Below are 24,615 nucleotides of genomic sequence, written 5' to 3'. Positions count from 1 at the left end.
CAGCAAGAAACTCATGGTGTTCGTATGCATGAAGTTGAAATTGAGATCTCACTCATGAATGGCTACAGAATACCACTATCAGTGTCCTCAATTGACTCTTCGAACACAATTCTGGACATTGCCTGTAATTACATTAACCTGCCTAAAGAATTGGTCAAGTACTTTTCACTATATCTTTTCAATTGGAGCTGTGCCAAAGATGGGCAACCTTCACTGAAAATGCTAGAAGAATATGAGTCTCCATACATATCACAGAAATATGTGAGGCCAGAAGACAAAATTGTTTTAAGGAAAAGGTATGTTTTGATATGATCAATATTTAATTGTCATCAAAATGACTAGATTTCATCCTTACAGGAAATTAATGAAATATTATTGTTAAGTTTTTTAGGTTTAACGCAATGTAATACAATCAAACTCCAGGAATCACGGAAAAATTGTTGTTTGATTTGTCACACATTGTAAAGTGTGATATGTCATAAAATACTTAGAATACATTAGGAGGAAAAGCCATCTGATCTGTTTTGCCCAATCTTTACTTGAATGATATTAGTCTTTTAATAACAATACTCCAATGTGTTCTTTCTAAATAAAACTTAATCGTAATCGTAAATCAGTTTGATCACCTAATAAGAAAGGGCAGAATTGTGACGATGTCATTTTGTAGCAGATTATAAGATATGTTACAATGGAATATGACCATTATGTGACTACAAAAGTTCATTTTCAAATAGAGTAGTAAAATCTATACTAGGCAACTCCTTATTACGAGGTGATGCCTACCACGGGAGCGTCTTTTTATTTTGTTTAACGTACACACTCATAGCCCCCGTACGAGGGAAACCTTGTGTCTCGGGTGCCATGGACACACCTGAACAACCACAAATTACACCCAAACTCACGAGAGAAATAAATGTAGGCCATACGAATATTTCTCGCGGCCCGGGAATCGAACCCGGTACCTCTGCGTGTCTTGCACATATAGAACAAACCACAGCGGAAATATTGTGCCCTTGTAGGAAAAAAAAAATTCACCCATGATTTTTAATTACTACAACCTAAAAATTAATTACAGTTACTGGGACCCCTGCTATGATGTGGATCTGATGTTAGACAGGGTTTCCCTAGACCTATTGTATCTGCAAATTATAGAAGAGCTTGATTTAGGCTGGATGAGCGCTGACTCGCAGACTAGGGATATTTTATCATCCTTTGAGGGAAAGAAGCAGAAGCGAGAGGTGAGAGACTTATGTATTATAAGACTAATTTATTTTATTTCACACGTACATATGTTATTTGTAGCAACATGTATATGTCAAAAGCAGACACACATATATTTCATTTTTAATTTGAATTATCGAAGCAAAATTAATGGGCCAAGAGTTGATGACGTATCTGTGACAAGAGGTACATATATTATCCTACTACTGCCCGATACGGGCTTAGTGTGGATGTCCAGTCAACATGGGCCACAAGCTCTGGTTCGAAGAGGATAGGCACCAGAGTTACTGTTATTAGACTGCGTTCTGGTCATATTCCATTAAATAAATTTGTCTAATGAGAAAGGCTGAATCCCCTCAATGCCAATTCTGAAAAGAGTTGGAAGACATACTTCATTTAACGGAATGTGGCCGATATGCGGGCTGCCCAATATCAATTAAAATAATGTCTTACCTGACCAATGGGTCAAGGTAGGTGAGATAAATATAAGATAGAGCAACCCTTTGATGCAGAGTGTTGAAGCTCTTTACTCCTGTGTGAGGTCTTGCTTTCTGATAAGGAGTAATCCACCTCTCATGGGAGTAGTGACAGGTAAAGCAGAATTGGTATGGGTAGTACAAACATACATTACGAGGCCGACATAAACGCCCAAACGTTTCAGACCTTTTCAAAACAGATAAAAAAAATGAAAAGCAATATAAATCGTATTTGGTATGTACTGCTTAAACTTAATTTCGTAATATAACTGAGACCTAATTATTTATATTTTTATTAGCACTTGTTGGTATTGATTTTTGTCCACATACTTCTAAGAAGAACAACAGTTGGAACAACAAAATCTGTTTTAACAGCACGGTAAAGTATGTATATAGTTGGTACATGGACTTTTATTTGAATATACAGCATATATATACATGTGCAAGAAAGATGTACATGATATACTTACAATACACAAAGCGCTCCATTCAAATATGATTGGTTGAAAATAAACCTACATGACTACATATCAGGAATGTAGGGTCAAAACAAAGAATGTATTGTTTAATCTGTTTTATCCATTTTATCTTACTTATTACATAAATTCTGTTAAAAATATTATTGTGCCGGTAAAGTTCGTTTAGTTCTTGTTGGAGATAGCTTTTGTCTTTATTATTTGTTTACGAGAAAAGACCCGACATGTTGAGCGAGGTAACTTATCACAAACTCGAATTTCTTTCGAATTTCATTACTCCGAAAATGTTTCGACTTTTTTTCGGCCGGCTAATGCCAGAGCCGAATTTGTTTGCATTACCTAAACGGTACGACCCCCTCCTGTAAGTTTAGGTAAGGTTAGTATATGAAAAAGCTGCACGAGCCAAACGAGAGAGACGAGTGACTACTACTCGATCAAATTAACTAGCATCTCGTTTACCGTATTTTCTAAAGATGCGAGGTGTTTAAATTTGACTATTTGTATTGTGCGACACGTTCTAGTACTATCTGTAATAAGAAATAATATAACAAAAATGTATCATGGATATAGTTTTTTTTACAAAATAAAAATGTTCGATTAGATACATTGGTCAAATGGTTTGTTGGGGAAATAAAAATCGGGAAAAGAATAACTTGTTAATATGTCAAAATAGTGAAAGTTTAATGGTGAAATGAAAAACACCGTAACGTGTTTTCGGACAATTGAAACAAAATCTATTCAATTAAAATCTAAAGGTTTTCGAAGAAAAAAATACTGTAAATCATGTTTCTAGCTTGTGAAAGGTAACCGTTGAGCTAACTATATTTTTCCATTGCTGTTTGTAATTGCCAACAGCCCGCCAACCGTGTAACAAGTTACACCCAGTCTGAAGTCAGTCTCAAACGTACTGTAGATTTTTGAGATCCATTCTTTATTTAAGAACTTGTAAGCCTAGAAATTTCAGATTGAACTTCAATTGAGATTCATAAGGTTAGGCTCGATTACGAACTCATATACATATAGGTATAAATCAACAACAAGTAAGTACTACACACAGTACTTTACTGAAGTACTTTAGTGAGTAACTAAAGCTCTTGTGTTATGGAAATGGTAAACAACGACGGCACAAACACCCAGACCCGAGACAATATAGAAAAGTTAGTTTTCTACATTGACACGGCCGGGGATCGAAGCCGTGACCTCAGAGATGGTGACATCATGAAAACCGGTGTGCAAGCCACTCGACCACGGAGGTCTTCAAATAGTCTATCATATTTGGCTAATACAGCTGTGCAATATAAACGGATGAAACGAAAAAAGAATTTGTGATATATGACAAAGTATAACAGCTACTTGTTCTGATACAATGACCTCATAGTGTATGATAATGTGCATCATTTAATAGACTTGTAGTGTCTGTCATCCATCACTATCAGTTTTATTACTACACTCCTCTGTAATCAGATATAGCGTGTATCAACGCGTGGTATGAAAACAATGTTTCATTTCCAATGAGTTGTTATCCACAACAACGTTGACGACATTCTTGTTATTTTCCATCACTGTTCAGTCGGATCAAAATGTTTGTGCTATGTATTTGCTCTTTATACAAAAATTAAACTCCAAACGCTATCCATAATGATGCTATCGCGTATATTGTGTTTAAATAAAATATGATATTTGTCATTATCAAATTTGTAGCTCCTAATGTCTTTATTTTTGACCTATTTCTGCCGCCAAGCAGTAATATGAGCATTTGAAGAGTAAGGGTGCTGGTGAAATTACAGGCACATGAGACTTCTCAAGTCTCTCAGTGTTTTAAAGCTCTTTATGGACAGGCGTGTCGCTTACCAACGACTTAATCGTCCCGTTACTTGTGGTATCATAAAAAAACTAGATTAAAGGTGAAGTTTTCTCATTAACCCGCTACGCGACGTAGAGGAATTCGATGTCTCCAACAATTTTGGTCGCAGCTGAGTTTTCATCCGCCATTTTTTTAAATGCTTAAAAGTATAAAAAGCAATTAAAAAGTTCTACCAATTTCGTTTATGAACACCGCATGTTTTTAGGACGGGTTAAAATAAAATAAGAATAATTTTGCTCAGGCCACACAAAGACGGCCGCGTTAGCGTTCCGGACGCGGGAATTTTTGTAATATATGAGTTTATATGAACCCTGCCACACTGAAACGCGGCTGAGGCGGTTGGGGCGCGGCCGCCTATAATTATAAACTCAATAATAAACTCGTACATTACAAAAATTCTCGCACCCGGAACGCTTCCGCGGCCGCCTCCTGTGTGGTCTGAGCGTTTAGGTCCGAAAAAGAAGTCGGGCCCTTATGTTTCGAAACAGAAGTTCAAGTCTGTTTATTTAATCATTAACCCATTTATATGCCCCAATACTGAGCACGCGTGTCACTACTCGTAAATTTTTACCATTACAGTACATAGAGTTGGCGAGGACTTTACGGTATTACGGCCAAATACCAGCAGGGGAAGCCGTGACCGATGCATGCAATGTAGCAGGCAGCATCGCTGGTACTACATGTCGGGTGCGAGTATCTCTAGCGGCGAAGGAACTAACATTGGCGACTCTCACGCAGCCTACCCGCGAACAGCGGTACAAGGTCACGCGAATGCGGTGCTGGCGGATTACGACATTGCATTCTGTGAGTTTTTAAAAAGCAAACTAATTCTCAAATGTCTTTGTTAACAACCTACATGAGGTTCAAAACACCATTTCATCAATTGATAATGACTACGATACCTACAACTTTCAAATAAATTTAGGAAATGAAACAATTTTTCCGGATTGAAATCGGGTATATTTGTCTTTTCAAACAAACCAACGTTTCGGGTCCTTTACAGGTCCCATGGTAACGGTTGACGTAAAATAAAATACGATAATAAATAATAATTTAAAATAAAATTATTTTGTACTCGTTTCTTTATGAGAGAATGAAAATATTTCTTTATTGGACATTAAAAATTACATTACCTACAGTATACAGAACAGTAATAGAAGGCACAAAGCGCAAACGGCACCAGTTAACAGCGGACCCCTTACTAAGCTCAAGGCTTTGTACTAATTTTAAGCATATCCCTCAAATTTAAAATGTATAATTGTTACGGTGGAACCTGAAAAGCAGCGTGTGATGCTGAGGCTCCATTATTTTCATTAGGACCAAATTCCACATTGTGACATTGCCGAAACTGTATCTTTATTAACTTTGTTTATTTAGTCTGGATGCCTTTTTTAGAAAAAAAATTGCCCTGTGTTAGCCTAACCTTGGCACTGTTGTATTACTAGCACTATTTTGAACAGTGTTCATATATTGACATGAAAAATTTTTAGTTAACGCTCCGACATAAATAGACCAAAATTGACCTTACGACGACCTCTTGAAAACAAGTTTTACTCATCACTATAATCTACGTAAATAAACCTATAGTAGTTATTACAATAACATTACGCTAGGGCTAAATAATACCTACAAATAATGCAATTTATTTAACAATTAGGAAATGAACAGGTCCCATGGTCACGGTTGACCGTGACCATGGGACCTGTAAAGGGCCCGAAACGTCGGTTTGTTTGAAAAAACAAATATACGCGATTTAAATCCGGAAAAATAGTTTCATTTCCTATGTGTAACAATCGCGAAAACCTAAGAACTCGTTATTTAACAATTATTATTACGAAATGACCTACATCTTTTACGTCGAATAACTAGCACAATTCTTTTGATTAATACCTAGAAGTTAATTAATAGCTTGTTTCCACGTTTAACTCGCTTGCTGGGTTTGTACGAATGGCAGCACATCGAGTTAAATATTGGCGGAGCTAGTTCCGATATGCTACGATATTCGAACACAAACATGTAACATGATGTGCTGTTGACAATATACACTGAATCCACAATCCCTTCATACTATAACCAGGCTTAGGACTGGCTGCATTAAAACATAAAATAAGTTTCAACCGTATGTATGTCAAACAGAAAATCGTATAAAAAACGATAGAGACTTAAACTGTCTCTGTCGTTTTTTATACGATTTTCTGTTTAAGGATTTCTAGATTTTCGCATGTATTTTTCTTATATTATTTTTTAATGCAGGCGTATTTAAAAAGTGGAATCAGCATATTTACAGTAATTGATTAGTTAATCTACAATAATCCGCATATTTACAAAATTAAAAAGTTTTTACAAATTATTCGTACCTATCACGTAGATTTAAGTCCCGCGGATGGCGGTGAGTATCGCGCACATAGCGTTCAAAATAGAATAAAAATCAATTGTTCACTGACTCGTGATAACACGTCCGAATTCAATCGAATTTGGTTAAATGGCCAAATTATTTTATCCTTCAACATATCGCGGCTTGTGATTGCGCGACCAGTGTACACCAACGTCTTTACATGACCCCACAAATAAAAGTCCAACGTAGTGATGTCTGGCGATCTAGGAGGCCAAGCACGAGGTCCGCCACGTCCTATCCATCGACCTAGATAATTTCTATTCAACACCTCTCTGACTTGGCGAGCATAGTGCGCCGGTGCCCCATCATGCTGATAGTACATGTTACGTAAATGGGCGAGTGGTACATCCTCTAACAACACTGGTAGCGATTCAGTGAGAAAATGATGATATGTTTCTCCGTTTAATCTGTCCAAAAATATGGGGCCCAGTAACGTGGAATTCACAATTCCCGCGCACACATTGACGCTAAAGCGGTGTTGAAAATTATGTGGCCTGGGTTCGTGCGGGTTTTCATAACATCACAAATGCTCGTCACGATTATTGAATAGTCCTAGTCTGCCAAATGTAGCCTCGTCTGTCCATAGAATTGTAGGCCGTTCAGCCAGCAACCAATTGCAAAAAGTCACTCGCGCAGGTTTGTCGGGTTCGGTGAGTTCCTGGACACGCTGAAGATGAAAAGGATATTTTCCTTCATTGTGGATGACACTTCTTCTTCTTCTTCTTCTTCTTCTTCTTCTTCTTCTTCTTCTTCTTCTTCTTCTTTTCTATATTTTATTATATTATTTTTATTTATTACATTTCCTTTCAAAGCCATCGCGACAACTCGAAAAGTATTATACGAAATCTGGAAAGTCTTTTTACATTATAATTTTCCACCGTCTATGGCGGTACATAAACCTTTTGTAAATTCCATTTTCCAGGATCGACTGCTTACAAATGGACATGGTCCTTTGCTAGAAGACGCTAACAAGAACTTCGAACTTTCGTTTGAGTATCTGATTAGCAAAGACAATCTGAAATGGATAACCTTGAGGACAGAACATGCAACGTTTATAAGTGTCTGCTTGCAGGTAATGATGGCTTGTGGTTCTATGAGTCATTTCCTTTTATTTGTATTTGCTAAGTGATGTAAGTGTGTATTTTAAACAACGTAATGTTGTGTTTTTTTTTTTATTAAGTGTTTGATTCCTGTTGGTTCAATAGTTTTCCTAATTATGGGTTTGTTCTCTACTTCGAGATGGCAGAAGGTAAACGAAAGAATGGTGGTAAACATCTTCGCTATAAGGAAGTGTTTATGAGGCATCTAAACGACCTTATGGATCAATAATAAAAAATATAAAGAAATAGCCTAATATTGATCCATCGGGTTGGGAGAGGCTCGCTTCGTATTGCATCGTTTCAGTAGATTCTGCCACTTTACCTATTTCTGCCGTCAAGCAGTAATGTGAGCATTACTGCGTTTCGGTTTTGAAGGGTAAGGGTGATAGTGAAATTAACAGATGCAAGGGACTTATGAACTTATGTCTTAGGGCATAACTTCTCAAACTTTTTGACTTACCCCGCCCACACTTAGACAAAATAAAAACATTCAACGCCCATCACCACAAAAAATAATTGAAAACACATATTTTTTATATTAACTTTACACAAAAAAAATCACAAGGAAAAAGAAAGTGTGTTGTGTAGATAATTCAGGTTTTTCTTTTGTTTTTTTTTTCAAATGCGGATGCACCCCTGGACAGCATCAATGTCCCGCCAATTAAGCTCATACTGCCCCCTTGGACTATTCAGTGCCCACTGGGTAGTAGGCAGTGTTGGGCAAAATTTAATTGTTTTGGCAATTAAAGATTGACAATTAATTAATTGTCAATTGCGAAACAGCAATTAACGATTGATCAATTGTTAGTTGCGAGAACCGCAATTGATCAAAATTGATCAATCGTTAATCGCAAATATCTACAATTAACAATTAATCAATTTTCAATCTTTTCAATGTTTTTGATTAACAGTTAACAATTAAAACTGACAATTATGATAAATTTATAGGGCATATGGGGGTGAGTTAGGGCGTTGGTTATGGGGGCCCGGTTGGGGGGCCGGTTGTGGGGCCCCGGTTATGGGCCCGGTTGGGGGCTCGGTTGGGGGCCCGGTTGGGGCCCCGGTTGGAGGCCCAGTTGGGGGCCCCGGTTGGAGGCCCCCCAACCGGCCGGAATTGATTTTAATTGCAAATTTAATTGCAATTAAAATCAATTCAATTGAAATCAATTGCAATTAAAATCAATTGCAATTGAAATCAATTGCAATTATATCAATTGCGACGCGTCGCAATTTAATCTGATGTTGGATCTGATCGATTTTTTAATCTGATTGAATTATTGATTGAAATTTAATTGATTAACGCCCAACACTGGTAGTAGGGAAGCTGGTAGGGACCACTTTGGGAAACTATTTCTTAGGGTGATGGGCGCAGTGGCAGTTACATATTTGCTATTTTAAGCTTTGAATGTCACTGCTACTATCGTGTATAGGGCGTGTCGCTTAATACCAGGCATACGGCTTGTTAGTCCCGTCATTTGTAAAATGATACTATAAAAAAATAGGTCTTCTTGGCGATTTACTGTTTATAGAAATGTAAAAATATTCGAAAACAAAGCTACTCGAAACAATAAATGAAAAATGCCACGTACGTAAAGATAACTTTTAAGCACAGCACAACTTGTTAGCTCTTGTTGTTGATAATCATCGAGTATATAACCAGAAATAGAGACGAAATAAGAGCCATCCATCCCTGGCTACTCATCATGCAATTGGGCCTTATATCACCTCTCGTTTGCACTGAAATCACAAAATAGAAAGCTGAAATAGTACAGCGCCAACAACCGACCTGTTTTATTCTAATAAAGATAATATCTCTAACTGTGGGGGCTGTTCCATTTGGTGATGTGGGAAAATCGCAAAACAAAACGACCGGAATCACATTTCATCGGTAATAAAATATGTAATTTTTCAATTTTTGTCTATTTGAATTCGAAAGTCTGTTCTGGTCGATTTGAATTTGAAGTGAAACAATTAACAAATGTCAATTGTTTCGAATTCGGAACGCAGTTGTCACCGTAATACTTTGGCAAAATAGTTTTCAAACAAATTAAATGGCATTTCGTCTCTATTTCTGGTTAATATAATCGATGTTGTTAGTGCTCATATTACTACTTAGCGGAGAAATTGGTAAGGTGGCAGTACTTCCTTGGACGAACTCTTTCACAAGGAGCTCTACTGCTACTACAATTATATTATTATTCTCCTTAAGCCTAAATAATAACCAGATAGCTCATTGAATTTAGCAGAATCCAGAGGTAGCTTTAGTCTTACTTACTCTAACCAGTCCTTCAATGTTTCCAGTCGATAGTAGATGAGCTGATGCGTCAGAAGAATGGCACAGGCCCATCGTCTCCGCGCAGCGCTAAACGTGGCAGCCTGACGTACTTGCGCCGCGACGGCTCAGCGCAGCTGATAACACCTTCCTCTTCCAGCGATACTCTTAGCTCCACGGTATTTTTTTTATATATATTTATTAGATATATGCTTACGTTTCCACTATCTCAAATGACGGAAAGTGGAGATATGGAAGATGATGGTACTCGATTGCATAGAAGAAGTCTCTTCAATCTGAACTTAATAATATCCACAATTATACAATATGCTTTCTGGTCTTTTTAATTTATTTATTTAGTTTACCAACAGCTATTTATTTCATTGTGACTTATTTCCTAGGTACAATAATTTGTGTTTTAAATTTAATGCACACCTAATTACAGGTAAATACCTCAAGCAAAGAATAAAAGCAAAGGAACTTATACGTTTAACTTAACTATGTAATATTATTAGAAACAAATAGTAATAACTACCTACGTTTATACAACAAAATGAAGGGTCTGGAAGGATAAGGGTGCTGGTAAAATTACAGCCGTGACTCTTACCACCAGGGGCACGGCTTGTTCGTCCTGTCACTCGATATACACACATCCTTAGTCAGGAATTAAATAAGAAACGTTCATTCATTTGTCTAGTCACTTTTCGTTATTAATTCGTTCAGCTGGCGGTGAAATAATGATGTTGATTGCAATTCATTCATTTATCTACATGCAATCAGTTGATTGCATGTGTTGTTGCTAGTTTGTAATAAACCACGGAAGAAATCGTTTCTTCAATGGAAGTTTAATCCTCGATTACTATCGGAACCGCTGTCGCCGAAACGCACACAAACAAACGATAAACACTACAGAATCATGATAATGATTGGTGATAGTCTCTAATTTTAAAATATGTAACCAATTCTGGATTGTTAATATAATGTAAATTTTAACCAGTCGCTATACAGTTGAAAGTTCAATACCTTTATTGCACGTTACTACGTTTTGATTTTATATTGAAATTTTATTCAATTTGCTGCCATCTTGCGGTCAGTAGTTACACTACGACGAACGATTAACATCTGAATCAATTCGATAAACAGAAAATTGAAAATTTATTAAAATGAGACTTATGATGATATGAAATACTACTACGGGTAATATTTTTGGTGCAGCTATCATTTTTGCACCCAAAACAGCAAAACAAGGCATTTTTATGCGATTTTAGAGAATTTGCGTGAAAGAATGACACAACCATATCATACAAAGCGAAAATGTGGGACTGAGCTCAAGTAGGTCTTTCGAGCCCTAATGTTGGCACGCGTCAGACGCTAATAACCACTGTATTTATTTATCTGCGTTGTAAACAGTCGCGTTGCCAATCTGATGGTAAATGCTTACAGTCGTTGTAAGTCTGTTATAGACTTTCGGTCGTGGAACAGGTCTTAAAACGTCTCGTGAACTAGTGACTGACTATTCATTTGCAAGAACGCGAGATATTTTAGTGCGTAACAATGATGAATATTTTTTTTTCAGAATGGAGACTCCTACAACTCCGGAAGCTCAAGGGAAATATTTTCAGTCCAAAAACTCACCGAAAAATTTGCATCTGTGGCCTTTAAATCAGGACGAGATTGCGTTGAGAACAACGCCTTTGAAGCCATCGGGGACGAGGAGCTGTAAGCGCCAAATTAGTATCTACTTGGTAGTAAGGTATAATGGACACCATATTCAGACAACAGCACTCAAATACAAATATTTTATGTGGAATTACATATGTCATGTGGCTCCAATATCGCATTCTATCAATATTATACAGGTGTTAACTTAATTACGTTATACTAAATGTGCGACTCGACCAAAATATATGCGGAACAGTTGATTTAAATTGTTTTCGCTTTTTTTAAGGGTCCCCATAGTAACAATTGTTCGTAATAATAGGTGAAGTCACTCCCTTTGTACTTAACACAATTAAGTTAACACATATGCGAGACGTTTGCTACGCTACCGAAAATGATCGAGATGAGTCGTGGTGTAATTTGATATACATATGTATAGACATATTATGTGCAGACACAAAGTCACGGTGAAAGGCTAATATTTTGATTTTTTTAGAATGGTGCTTTTGATCACTATCTAGACTATAGTCAAGATGAGGTCGATGATATTAAGCGTGATATACGGTATTATTTTTTAAAGTGCTTAATTTCGGAGTTATTCGAAAACCGGCGAATATAATACCTACTTTATGCTATCGCTGCATAATGAGGGTTCTTTAGAGTTGAGTACCGTTGGCCTAAGTAATAGGTACGAGATTGTAAGACCTAATTATATAATGATTGCATACAATACAACTGCCTCTGGCCGGACGGTTACCATGCTAGTCTGCTACAGAGAGGTTCCAGGTTCAATTCCTGGGCCAGGAGAAATATTTGCATGGCCTACATTTGTTTCTCACGTGAGTTTGGGTGTAATTCGTGGTTGTCTATGTGTGTGTCCATGCCATGTATCGCGATACAGAGTGTGTCTGTATGTGCTATGATAGCCTAGTGCGGGTCTATGAGAGCGTGCGTTAATAATTTTTCTATGAGTAAATTAAAATAATGAAACACAACCAATTTTTAATGTATATTTTGTTAACAGTCCACGACAACAAACTCAAAAGAAAGCCAAACAAACGTTATAAAACAAAACAAAAAAACCAAAGAGAAAGAGATAGAATAGAAGTGTCCATGATTGGCTAAGTACCGCTTATATTTTAACAAATCAGGAGGCAGTGGAGCGTTTGTTTGTGTAGCGTCATACTTTATATTGTTTTTAAATAATTCTTTTTGCCAAATGGATACGCCTTTGTACCTGTTATGTAACATTTTGAGATATTATTTAATAAAATAATTTTAATTTTAGTAATTTCACGAACATAGTGACGTTATTCTGCCCAGGAACACGCGTTTAAGGAGACTCTTTTAGTTAGCAAAAATACATTCTTTTTTTAGTCCAGTAGCGAGTACCATAGACAATAGAATTTTGGTTCAGAATTAAAATGAGCGCCTCTGTGATATAGTTTATGAAATTATAATTGACAGATTAAAACAGAGGAGTAGAAAAATATTATTTGAAAGGTTAATTCAGTAAAATGTTAATTAAAAAATATGCTTTATTTACAAACTTTTAAATTGTTATACATGTATGGTTATAATGTTCATTCGAAAATAGGGCGTCACTGTATTAACGTTATACTGTTAGTAAAAAAATTGAGTCAATGTGACCGAGAAAATAATGACAAATGAATACAACAATGCAATCGTGAACTTTCGCAAATTTCGAATGGCTCCGAAACTTGGACGTTAGTAAATGGTACTGCGATGTGGTACTATAGCAGCTATAGTAATAGGCCAGGGCACAGTAACAAGTCACTTAAGTATAATAGAAAGGAACAAAGTGACAAATATAGTTTGTATATCCTAAATACTTAGTGTGCTGACTATATATAACTTATACCTTAGCCTCTCACAGACAGAGCGACGCGCTTGGCCATTGTAATCAACTGGTACTGCAAGCCTCACCTTTCTGTAAGAACTATCTGTATAAAAACTCGAATAAGATTCTCCAAAGAACTTCTGACAAACTAAGTTGCCAATAATGTGTAGATTGTAAAAAGTATACTTATTCCATTTGTACAGTAAATGTCTATCGGCTCTAATTTAGATTTAAGTGTATCTTCAAATAAGAAATTGTAATGGGCTATGTGTTAACTTCCAACGATTTTCTTGCCATATATTTAACAATACAATTTTAGCCGCTTATTCCAGTCGTCACCACTGGCTTTGTTGCCACTGGCGACAAATGGAAAATAATCCATATTATACCAGGTGATGACAAATGGGATAAAAAGATCCGTTGTTGCCCTGGCGACAAATGGAATTTAAAATATCCCAGTAGTTGCCAGTGGTAACAAATGGAATAAAAAACATATGGGTTTTTTTCCCCCATTTCTCGCCAGTGGGAGCAAAGCCAGTGGTCACGACTGGGAATAAGCGATTTTAGCTAGGGGTGCTCCCACACTTTTGTGTATATCGAAGCATTCAATAATGTTTATGTACATTCAAATGCGAACCAAAGCAAAGAATTAGCTCATATTCTGTAGTCAACTTCAGTGCAGTGTGTGTGCACCACGATATTAGTTATTTAACACTTTAAACCTATACAGTAGATAATCTCAATGTTAAAATAACTTATAACTTTCCATTTATACTCCCATACATAATTACATACGTAGCTATATAAAAATTGATGTTGTGGAAATAGTTTTGAATTTTGCCATCATATCGAACGCATTTTAGCGTAAATTACAATAGTAAGTTTTATGTATACTATATCTCGAGAATTTGAACAGCATACGCCTAGTCGGTGAAATATCGATGTATCGATTTATTTAATTTTTTAAATAATAATGACGGAAATCAGGGAATGACGTGAAGCTCCGTGCTTGCTCCAAGACGCATATAATTTTTAAACTAAACTATGGAAACCAGCGCTGAGTACATCACGTCCAATAACGAGCTAGTGGGAAGACTTACTATGGATTGAAATTTTTTGTAATTTTTTACAATTTCGCGTTTACCTTCAGATTAAATTTGTTTTTGCTCAGTTTCTTTATAGTAGTAGTGTTGCGTTTTTTTATAAGATTCCGTCTGTTCAACTATGATAAATTCAACTAGTTTTTATGTAAAGATAAGTAAGAATTTATGTGGAGGTTAGAAAAAAGAAATCATGTGATGATTATAATTATATTCTGTAAGTTATCATTTATTTAAGAGTTTTTTATTATAAAGCTCAAATTAATACTCTTTATTATGTTTTTACTACTTTCTATTCATGTTGATTAATTTCTTCAATTGAAACTTTTTATAGATACAGAATGGAAGGGACATTTTTTCATTGACCCTACCTTGTATACCTACGTGTTTATAGAATTATTAAGTATATGACTATCTTTAAGTTTAGTAAAATTGTGAATTTTTTCTTTAAGATAAAATGTTAATTTGACTATTCTTGTTACATTATGTATGACTAACATTTTTATTCAATTGTATTTATAAACTTGCATTTTTTATTTTAACCAAAAGGACCAAAATATGAATTTCATATCAAATTGTGACGTGCAATGGTAATGGTGTGGTTGAATTGCAACAAGTAACATTATTATAATGATTTTTTTTTTTCTAAAGTATGTTTGCAAATTGTTCTAAAAACTAGAGATCTGGAAAGAATGCCTCTTATAACAGTATGTTAGCAATGTGAGTTATTTAAATTTATTTATTTATGCATGATTATTCCAATTGTCTAATATTTTGCTTTTATTGAGTTGTCATTAACATCCAATAGAATAACCTGAAAATTGAGAATATCTGAAGGCTTCCAAGTTTGACTTTGAACACTTTTAATGGAAAGAGAACTCTACTTACAACACAAATGTTGATGACATAAATCACTATAAGTGCATCTACTTCAAGATGCAAAAGTAACTTGTAAGCCTTTGTATTCAATGTAAAATTAAGGCCTGTACGAAATTAATTAAAATGCTTACTTACTTACCTAATTAACTCGTCACATGTCCACATACAATTGTTAGAGACATGGTTACCCTAGGGATTTTGATACCATAGTGTACTAAAGTGATGTCAATGAAACTGTCCTTAACATGTAGTTGTTTTCAAATCACCATTAAAAAAATTTTAAACCATTTTTTACCAAAATCGTTACGGACACAAGTACGTTTGAAGGATGCATGACGGGTTAAGGGAGAGAGACAATAAATACTATTGTTTTGTCATCCAAATAATTGAAGCACAACATCTCTGCACTTTGAATTTGTTTTCAGAGACACCTTAATTTTAAGTTATTATTGCTCAAGGATTTTTGTTTACATTACATTACATTAACATTTATAATTTAAGTATAATTTTATTACAATTTATATGCAATTCTTGTTATTGTTGTATGATGAATCTGTACACTTTATTTATAAAAATCTCTTTTTTTTAATCATTTCAAAGGGACCATGTTAGTTAATTATAATCTAAATTATTCATGAACAACTGCCCCAATTCTAGAGGCCATATAATTTATATCCTTTTGCCATATTTAAAATTTTCTTTTGTACTCTTTATTGGTATACTTATTTTACAAGTTAGGCGTTATAAATAAAATGTTTTTATCTATAAAATTTTAGTTTCATTGTGTGATCCTCTCATAGTCACAAGGTTAGTTATTTCCATGCAATATCTAATTATCTCATGATGAGAAGTTATAGTTTTATTGGTTTTAATGTTAACCAATAAGCCATGTTTTGACTTGTTCTTTTGCTATGCAGTTTTTGTATGTTTCCGGAAATAATTTATGCAATTTAACCATCAATTACTAAATTGTCCTTGAAAATGTGTTTCAAATGCACAAATCTGAACACAATGCAACAAATCCATTCTCTGAGACTAGACGAAATTAGAATCCAAATTTATGGGATTTATTGGTTTTTGTTTTGAAGCTCATCAATTATTTTCGTTGAGAAATATTGTAGTTTAATCGATTCATTCATGTGGACAGTGCTAGCCCTGTGGACGAATTAACTCAGACTAAAAAGCACTTTATTATAGACTATTGGCATCAGTATAAACCTAAAAAAAATTACCTACAAAAGAAACTGCCCAAATTATAACATGCTAAGTTTATTGATTATTAAATATTAATAGTTACTCTTAATCTAAGAACCAATCAATTTAGTAATTTTTTTCCCAATTCTCGCGTTCTAATCTTTCCTTCTTAACCTTTTCGACGATAGGCGTAAGGTAGAGTTTGTCCTCTTCATATTTAGTCCATTCCTCTTTGGGGAGAATGGTTTTTTGGAGGGAAAGTTGCATTGCGCGCACTAGACGGAAGTTGCGTTCATCAACAACGTGCTCAGGGATGCGGCGAAGTGCCTCTTGCACGTCCTCGGTCTCGTGAAGTAAATCGTCCCTCAAAAGACCTAGAAATTAAGGTTATGTAGACACTAATACATAATCCACTTACCTGTACATGCTTTATTAAATAGCCGATTTAATTAGACTTTAAAAAGTATAAAGCTTACCATATTTATTGAAACCCGACAGATTATAGGCCCATTTTTTCAGGCCACCTGAAAAATAGTATATTATGTAACTAAGTAAAATGCAATAAACAGTCTTTATTAAGAATATGTAATAATTAAGAACACTTACTGCGTACAACAGCAGTTGTTCTAAATGCCATTTTCACTAAAATTTAGCCCCCTTTTCCAAAAATTTTACTGATTTCCACAATTGACTGGTTTTGTGTTGGTAGGACACTGGACAAACTTGACATTGACAGAACTTCTTTTTTTTTATTGTTTTCATCCATACATTTAAATTAGGCAAAGATTCTTCTAACGTACAGCCGCTAAATGACAACACGTTTTGTCAAAAATTAAGAATGGAATAATTGTAGCACAACTGGGTATAGTGTTGTTCAAAACATTCAATTGAAATACGCCAAGAGAGCATGTAACAGATTAGTGAATGCTTTGAAGAATTTCTTATTGTAAAAATGCTAAGTATGTTTCAAAAGTATAGGTAGAGTTCGGCAAAATAGACATTGTCTATAAGATTATGAATGCGGCTTAAAACTAACGAATAACCAAAAGAAAGAAAGAAGAAAAGAAATAGAAGAAAAGAATTTCCAATAAATATCAATTTCGGTAAATTTACCTGAAGGAAGACCGTTCCTTGTAAACGGACATTCCAATCATAAATATAAAGCTCTACTTGTCATTAAATGAAGTGTATTATGTCGGGTTGTCGTTAAATGTCGTAATTGAGTGTATCATCGGCATTTTGTAAAGAATGAAGAAAGTATCTGTGATTAAGGAAAAGTTTGCAAGCTCACAGAGTTTATATGACCTAAAGCAAGCTCCGAGTTACTGCAACACTTATATATAACAGATCACATTTTCAAATTTGGTTTAGAACAAAATGAGAACGACGCCCGAGGGCAAAAACTTAATACTCGCTTTATAGTGTGTGTAAGTCAGAAAGAAACCGAAAAATTTTTAGGTGACAAGGACAGTTAAAAATTATTGAATTTGGCTTCTATTTTCTTGGAATAGTACTAGAGTAGAAAAAAAGTACGTTTTAAGCAAATCGGCTTGTAATATTTCAGAATCATGTCTTTCAAATCATTACAAACTGCAAATCAGCTGTAATGTCAATAATGAAAGATTCCTATATTACTCTACTCTTTGGATACCATGCTTGGATACTATTATATTATACCTCATATAATATAATAGTTCTGTAACCTGTGATAATATGAAACCCACTGTTTCCGATATTTTGAAGCTGCATTCTGTTCCTACACCTGAAGAAAATAAAACAATCATGATATTTTACTTACGAAAACAACTACGGACTCATAAAACTTTATTTAGAATATACTTATTCATTTTACATATCTTTTCCCAAAAGTTTAATGTATTGAAGTAAATAGTTCTACTAACTAGCAACGCAAATTGAATACTCAATACTCTATTGCTTTTCCATTTGCTTCCGAACATTTTCCGAATCACAATCATTAGTTATTCAAATATTACATAATTTTAAATGTGAATTTATTTTGAATTTATTAAATAATAATAATAATAATACCATTGACCTGTAAGTTAATGAATAATACGTTTGAAATAAGTTAATTTTTAAAAAGAATGAACTAAATTCTTCTAATATCCGGTGCGTAATAACATAATTCATTACATCAAAATCAAAATTAATCTTACAACTACCTACAGTTTTTACAAATATTATTTTTATTTTAGGTATAATAAGAAGAGAATACGAAGAAAGAAATAGTGCTGAAGAAAGTTAGACCCATATTCTTTATTTTCAACCAAATTACAAAATACTTTATCCTGAAAATTCCACTAATTACAAAAAAGTTTTTGTTTAAAGTGACAATAATGTGATTTAAGTGGAAACATAAATATTGACTCCCGCCGCTTAAAAGACTATTTAGAAAACTCAAATAAGAGAACTAAGTTATTTATGAGAAAGGAAAACATAATCCATAATGAAAAACATTTACTGAGGATTCAGATAATTAAACGAAGACATGGCTCCATGGACTCGTATCCAAGCCAAAACTCTTAATAATAATAAAAACAAAATTAATTTATTTGTCAAAAAAATGCAGTGTGAGGGTCACAAGATTTTTTTTGAATTTTAATTTTGTTTTCTATTTCAGCTGTGTTCATTGAAGCGTTATCAGTTTTAGTTACTAATCTCTGTACATTGTAGACGTGATAAAGTTGCGCGTGGCTGGTTCGTGCTCCTTATCATGTTTGTTTGCTTGTGTTCATGTGAACTTCGAAGTGCCCTGGGCGACCCTAACTCAGCGGCCTCTTTACCATTATCAGCGTGAATAAAATGAAACGACGCAAGGTAATTATAATCAGTTCTTTACATATTGTCGCGCGCGCTAGTTCGCTTTACGTCCTGAATTTGCTATATTTTTTAAAATCTTACAGTTATATCCATATTGTATAAATTTCTTCTGAAAGTTTTAATTTGTGCTAATTTTTGCTTTTTTGTGATTTTCTCCTAATTCTGTATCCAAGAAGAGGAATGCCAAGTGACTGTCGAGACTGTTTGGGTATTCGTTATCGAATCAACAGCCTGCATCAGACCTGGAAGTGGCTGCATCAGACCATCGCGTTACACGAGTACCTGATCTCCCTCTCTGCGGCGGACACAGACCCCTGTGGTTCCAAGCATTAGTAAATTAAAAGATTTGGACTTTTTGAACTCTTACTAGTTGTTAGTGGTTTTAGAGACAATTACTTATAGTGATTTACGTTTATAATACTGCCTTTATAAGGTTCATACAGAAAAGTATCCATTTTTAAATACTAAGACAGAATGGCCCAAGCAATGATGAAAAAGATTGCCATGAGCAGTGCATGTGTGGTGGTTGGCATCACCAGGAGGACTAGCTCCCGCAGCTTGTCTGCAGGGTGCAAGAATCTATCAGCCAGCAGGAAGGAGAACATTTTGCCATCAGAGGGGGAGGTCACAAAGTCTGTGTTCATGTCTCAATCTACCGATATTTACACTAACTTGGCTCTGGAAGATTGGATGTACCGTAACATGGATTTCTCAAACCACCATGTTATGATGGTTTGGAGAAACGAACCGTGTGTGGTTATTGGTAGACACCAGAACCCATGGATGGAGGCCAATATTCCTCTCCTTGCTGAGAGAGAAATTGATTTGGCCCGCCGCAACAGTGGAGGTGGTACTGTGTACCATGACCGTGGGAATTTGAACATAACCTTCTTCACTCCAAAGGAGAGATATAATAGGAAATACAATTTGGAGTTGATCCAGAGAGCTCTGTATAGAGGATTTGGTGTCAAGACAACTTTGAATGAGAGACAAGACATAATTGTACGAGACAAATATAAGGTAAATTAAATTTTTGTAATGTTCCAAGATCTCAAATTTAGTCTTTGATAGTTATTATTAAATTCAAAACTTGAAATGGTCAAACTTCTAACCATACCTAAGCTAATATTTTTCATATAAAAATTTAATTTGACAATTTCTATTTGTTCATAAATTTTAAATTTGTACATGATTATTTAACTTTTCTTAATTTTTTAGGTCTCTGGTACTGCAGCTAAGCTGGGCCGGCTGACAGGATACCACCATTGCACACTTCTAGTCAATGCCAACAAGGCAGATCTCAGCAAGGCACTGGCCAAACGTGATGTAAGTAAATTTCCATCTACCTGAACCTTATTCCAATGGTTAATGCATATTGTACAATGCCTTATATTTCTTTTTATGTGTTGGGAAAAGAAAAATGTATTAAATCAAGTTCCATATTTACTTAATAGATCTTTTTATTTTGTAATAAGATAATAAAAGAGATTTCATAATAATCTTTAATAATTTTATCCCATACATGTATAGGGTCTTTCAACAAGAACTTTGTTTTCTAAAACAAAATAAAACATCAAACAAACCTTTTTGTTTGAAAAAACAAATATACGCGATTTAAATCCGGAAAAATAGTTTCATTCCTATGTGTAACAATCGCGAAAACCTAAGAACTCGATAAAACAACAAATTTAGATGAAGATGATTCAAATTTTTATTGTATTACAAAGAGAAAAGTTCGGCAATTATGAATGAAAAATGATATTTGGCAAATGTCCACCATGACCACGCTGACAGAAGTCGATTCTTTCATCAAAATTTTTAATCACTTTTTGGCAAAATATCGGGTCTATTTCGGCTATCACATCACGGATTTTGAGTTTTAAGGCTGTAGTCGATTCGATTGGCTCCATATAGACTCTGTCCTTAAGATAGCCCCACAAAAAATAATCCAGTGGTGTTAAATCACACGATCTGGCTGGCCATTTAACAGCTGCATTTCGGGAAATTACGCGATCAGCAAATTTGGTTTGCAATAAATTGATCGTCTCATTGGCTGTGTGACATGTGGCACCGTCTTGTTGAAACCTGGAAATGCGGTAACGGTGAATGGACCACGCTATCGCGAGATGTTAACAACTCAATTTTGGCCTAGCATTGATGACATGGATATCACTGACATGTGGTTTCAACAAGACGGTGCCACATGTCACACAGCCAATGAGACGATCAATTTATTGCAAACCAAATTTGCTGATCGCGTAATTTCCCGAAATTCAGCTGTTAAATAGCCAGCCAGATCGTGTGATTTAACACCACTGGATTATTTTTTGTGGGGCTATCTTAAGGACAGAGTCTATACGGAGCCAATCGAATCGACTACAGCCTTAAAACTCAAAATCCGTGATGTGATAGCCGAAATAGACCCGACATTTTGCCAAAAAGTGATTAAAAATTTTGATGAAAGAATCGACTTCTGTCAGAGTGGTCGTGGTGGACATTTGCCAGATATCATTTTTCATTCATAATTGCCGAACTTTTCTCTTTGTAATACAATAAAAATTTGAATCATCTTCATCTAAATTTGTTGTTTTATTTTGTTTTAGAAAACAAAGTTCTTGTTGAAAGACCCTTTACAAAGTAAAATTCTGAACTATTCACTTAACTTTTCTTGTTTTTGTTTCTTTGTCTTATTCATTAATTTTAAAATGACTTATTTACATAATGAACTGTGACCCAAGGATGTCTCTGATAAACATATATTTACAAAGATCAACCACTAGAGTTTTACTAATTCTTCTCGGGAGAGATAGCTTTACAAATGAGTAATAGTTTAATCAGTGTGACAATTTCAAGTGTAATTTACTTACATATGAAATAAAGATATGTTACATTAGAAAATGTGTTAAAAATAATTTTATTGGTACAAACTATAAATTCTTACTATGCAATGTTGTCGTTAGTTGAACAATTTTTACATATTCAGCAATGGCAGGGGTCAGTGCAAGCGCAACTACGCTTGTTGATGATTCATTGTTTTTGTGACTATACAAAACTTGAATAGCTTTAAATCAAAATTTATGATGAAAAGTATAAGTTTTATATTAAGGTCAACTGCTTTAATACTTACTTTGACTTGTTGTTTATTTCAACAAATTAATATCTTATCACCTGTTTTTATTTCTTTATAAAAGCAGTTTTTTTTTAGTACTCAATTATCATGTATTTTTGCACAATTATCACTAGTTTTGCTTAGTAGATAACATTGTTGGAAAATAACCTTAATTTGAAGTTGAAGCTACTAATGAGTGCACAATGGGCCCCCCTCATGTTAAGTAAGGACATTTAATTTCATTTAGCATGGCATACAGACAAATGCGACGGCGTCAACACCCTCTCCTGTGGCAAATCTGCGTGATATGGACAACCGGGTCACTGTGGACAGCCTGCAAACCGCTGTGGGGTACGAGTACTTGCGTACTCCGGCCCTGCACCTCGCTGATGGTGGACAAGACCTTATCGCTAAGCAACGAGGTTTCCAGTTCGTAAATCCTACTGACGATTGGTTCCCAGGTGAGTCAATGTTTTGTTCCCCTATGTTAATTACGCCTAATGTTAAACAAAAGTTTTATATTCCTTGGTCCATGTATTTTCTGATATCTACATAGCAACGAGGTTTCCAGTTCGTAAATCCTACTGACGCTTGGTTCCCAGGTGAGTCAATGTTTTGTTCCCCTATGTTAATTACGCCTAATGTTAAACAAAAGTTTTATATTCCTTGGTCCATGTTTTTCTGATATCTACATAAGTCCTAAATTAATCTCGAATCGTTATTTAATTGTAAAATAAGACAATTCAAACTTAACCTACAATACTGATTCGTATCACTATTACAGGTGAATTATTCTAATTCGAACATCCTTTCAACAGGTCTGGATGAAATCAAGAATGAACTGAAGACTTGGGATTGGAACTACGGCAGGACTCCAGTATTCACCGTCAGCCGTTCCTTCCCTGTCCCCGCAGAGTTGCTTGCACCGTCCCGAGTGTACTCTGCTACACAAGAGCTTGTAATCAATATGACAGTCGAGAAAGGTTTGATTAATGACGTTACATTAAGCATACCTCCTGGACTAGTCGATTCTGGGTTCCATGGTGAAGCTTCGGTTGTCACTCATCTTAAAGGAAAGCGTTTCACTTCCGAAGCACTTTCAGCACTTCAAGAAGCTATGCTCACTCGCCATCTCACCAGTGACCCCAAAAAATTGGACGACAAAGAACAATTTGTTGCAAAATGCTTTGATCAAGTGGTTAATACTATCTAAGTGGTCTACATTAGTATAATAATCTATAAGTGCTATATCTAATTGTGCTAATTAAGGATCATGGACTGTTATATCGTATTTATCAATTGGTTGTAAATGTATCTATAGTAAAGTTTATTAGAAAGGTCGTCTGTGGACAGACTTATGTAAATACAAAATTAATAGGTAACTAAAAAGTTTATTTTTGTATATTGTATTTAAACTAAATGTACTAATACATCTTGCACATTTGTTAGCTTCCTATGCCTACTAATGTTTCTTGTCTGTTTCTTGTTTGTAATTAACTTTCAATTTGCTTTGTTATTATGTGTTCTTTTAGTTAAGTTATTATTTTAAATATACAGAAATATAACTTGATATTATACATTGTGTTTTCGTTGTATAGTATTTTGTTATACATCTGTGTTATAAATGACACGCGACTTGCACCTGTGTGCTGTACGCTACAAGAATGCATCATATCATTTGTTTTAATTAATTATAATTTTGTTACTCAGTTAACATACTTATCCATTTAACTGTATTGTATCAGACATATTTGTATGTAGCACGTATTTTTATTGTTTATTATTAAATAATGTAGACTTCATTAACCAGTACGATAACCATTTCATAACTGCATGTGTTTTCGTAAGATCTGCCCTCGGATGGGGACTTTTTTGTATGAAATGGATAGAAGTATTGTTTTAATTTTAAGTTTGTAGCTTGAAATATAGTGTTTGATACATTTAAAACAAATACAATCTACTTCTAAATATAACTTTGTTTATTACTTTACACCTTTAAATAATTATTTTTTTTATAAAACAGCAATTAAATTGTAATTCACTTGTTTTTGTAAGGGATTTAACAACCTTTATTTAGTAATTGCATATATTTACACACGGCGCATTACTCTTTTATCATTCGTTTATTAGTATTTGGCGTGAAGGCTCAAGGCGAAGGTTGTAAATAG

At 34.8% G+C, this 24,615-nt stretch overlaps 4 protein-coding genes across 5 annotated transcripts in view; 3 read left to right on the top strand and 1 right to left on the bottom strand.

Annotated features, from left to right (window-relative positions):
* LOC113230304 (sorting nexin-17) overlaps positions 1-12,181 on the top strand; it is a 13,817-nt gene extending 1,636 nt beyond the window's left edge. The window contains 6 exon segments of the mRNA XM_026464178.1: positions 4-296; positions 1,076-1,238; positions 4,617-4,841; positions 7,355-7,504; positions 9,834-9,983; positions 11,381-12,181. Coding sequence (XP_026319963.1) covers positions 4-296; positions 1,076-1,238; positions 4,617-4,841; positions 7,355-7,504; positions 9,834-9,983; positions 11,381-11,527 — 1,128 coding nt within the window. The 3' untranslated portion in view covers positions 11,528-12,181.
* Positions 12,182-16,542: 4,361 nt separating this feature from the next.
* On the bottom strand, positions 16,543-17,227 carry LOC113230452 (cytochrome b-c1 complex subunit 7-like). Its single transcript, XM_026464388.1, has 3 exons — positions 17,104-17,227; positions 16,974-17,021; positions 16,543-16,871 (listed from the first exon to the last, which is right to left on the bottom strand). The coding sequence occupies exons 1-3, from the start codon at positions 17,132-17,134 to the stop codon at positions 16,624-16,626; spliced, it is 327 nt and encodes a 108-aa protein (XP_026320173.1). The 5' UTR covers positions 17,135-17,227; the 3' UTR covers positions 16,543-16,623.
* A 2,093-nt stretch (positions 17,228-19,320) lies between these two features.
* On the top strand, positions 19,321-19,813 carry LOC113229934. The gene is made up of 2 exons (XM_026463625.1): positions 19,321-19,335; positions 19,498-19,813. The coding sequence occupies exons 1-2, from the start codon at positions 19,321-19,323 to the stop codon at positions 19,669-19,671; spliced, it is 189 nt and encodes a 62-aa protein (XP_026319410.1). The 3' UTR covers positions 19,672-19,813.
* LOC113230293 (lipoyltransferase 1, mitochondrial) lies at positions 19,669-24,320 on the top strand. Of its 2 annotated transcripts, none has more exons than XM_026464162.1 (4): positions 19,669-20,358; positions 20,557-20,664; positions 22,695-22,908; positions 23,266-24,320. In XM_026464162.1, the coding sequence occupies exons 1-4, from the start codon at positions 19,813-19,815 to the stop codon at positions 23,658-23,660; spliced, it is 1,263 nt and encodes a 420-aa protein (XP_026319947.1). In that variant the 5' UTR covers positions 19,669-19,812; the 3' UTR covers positions 23,661-24,320. The 2 variants fall into 2 exon arrangements, with proteins under 2 accessions (XP_026319947.1, XP_026319948.1); XM_026464163.1 differs by having other exon boundaries at positions 22,707-22,908; positions 23,266-24,319.
* The last annotated feature ends 295 nt before the right edge of the window (positions 24,321-24,615 follow it).

Source organism: Hyposmocoma kahamanoa, unplaced genomic scaffold (assembly GCF_003589595.1).
Source record: "Hyposmocoma kahamanoa isolate Upper Pololo Valley unplaced genomic scaffold, ASM358959v1 63, whole genome shotgun sequence".
In the NCBI taxonomy this organism is placed as follows: Eukaryota; Metazoa; Arthropoda; class Insecta; order Lepidoptera; family Cosmopterigidae; genus Hyposmocoma; species Hyposmocoma kahamanoa.
The sequence above is the reverse complement of the archived record's forward strand: the minus strand, read 5'-3'. Positions and strand labels throughout refer to the sequence as shown.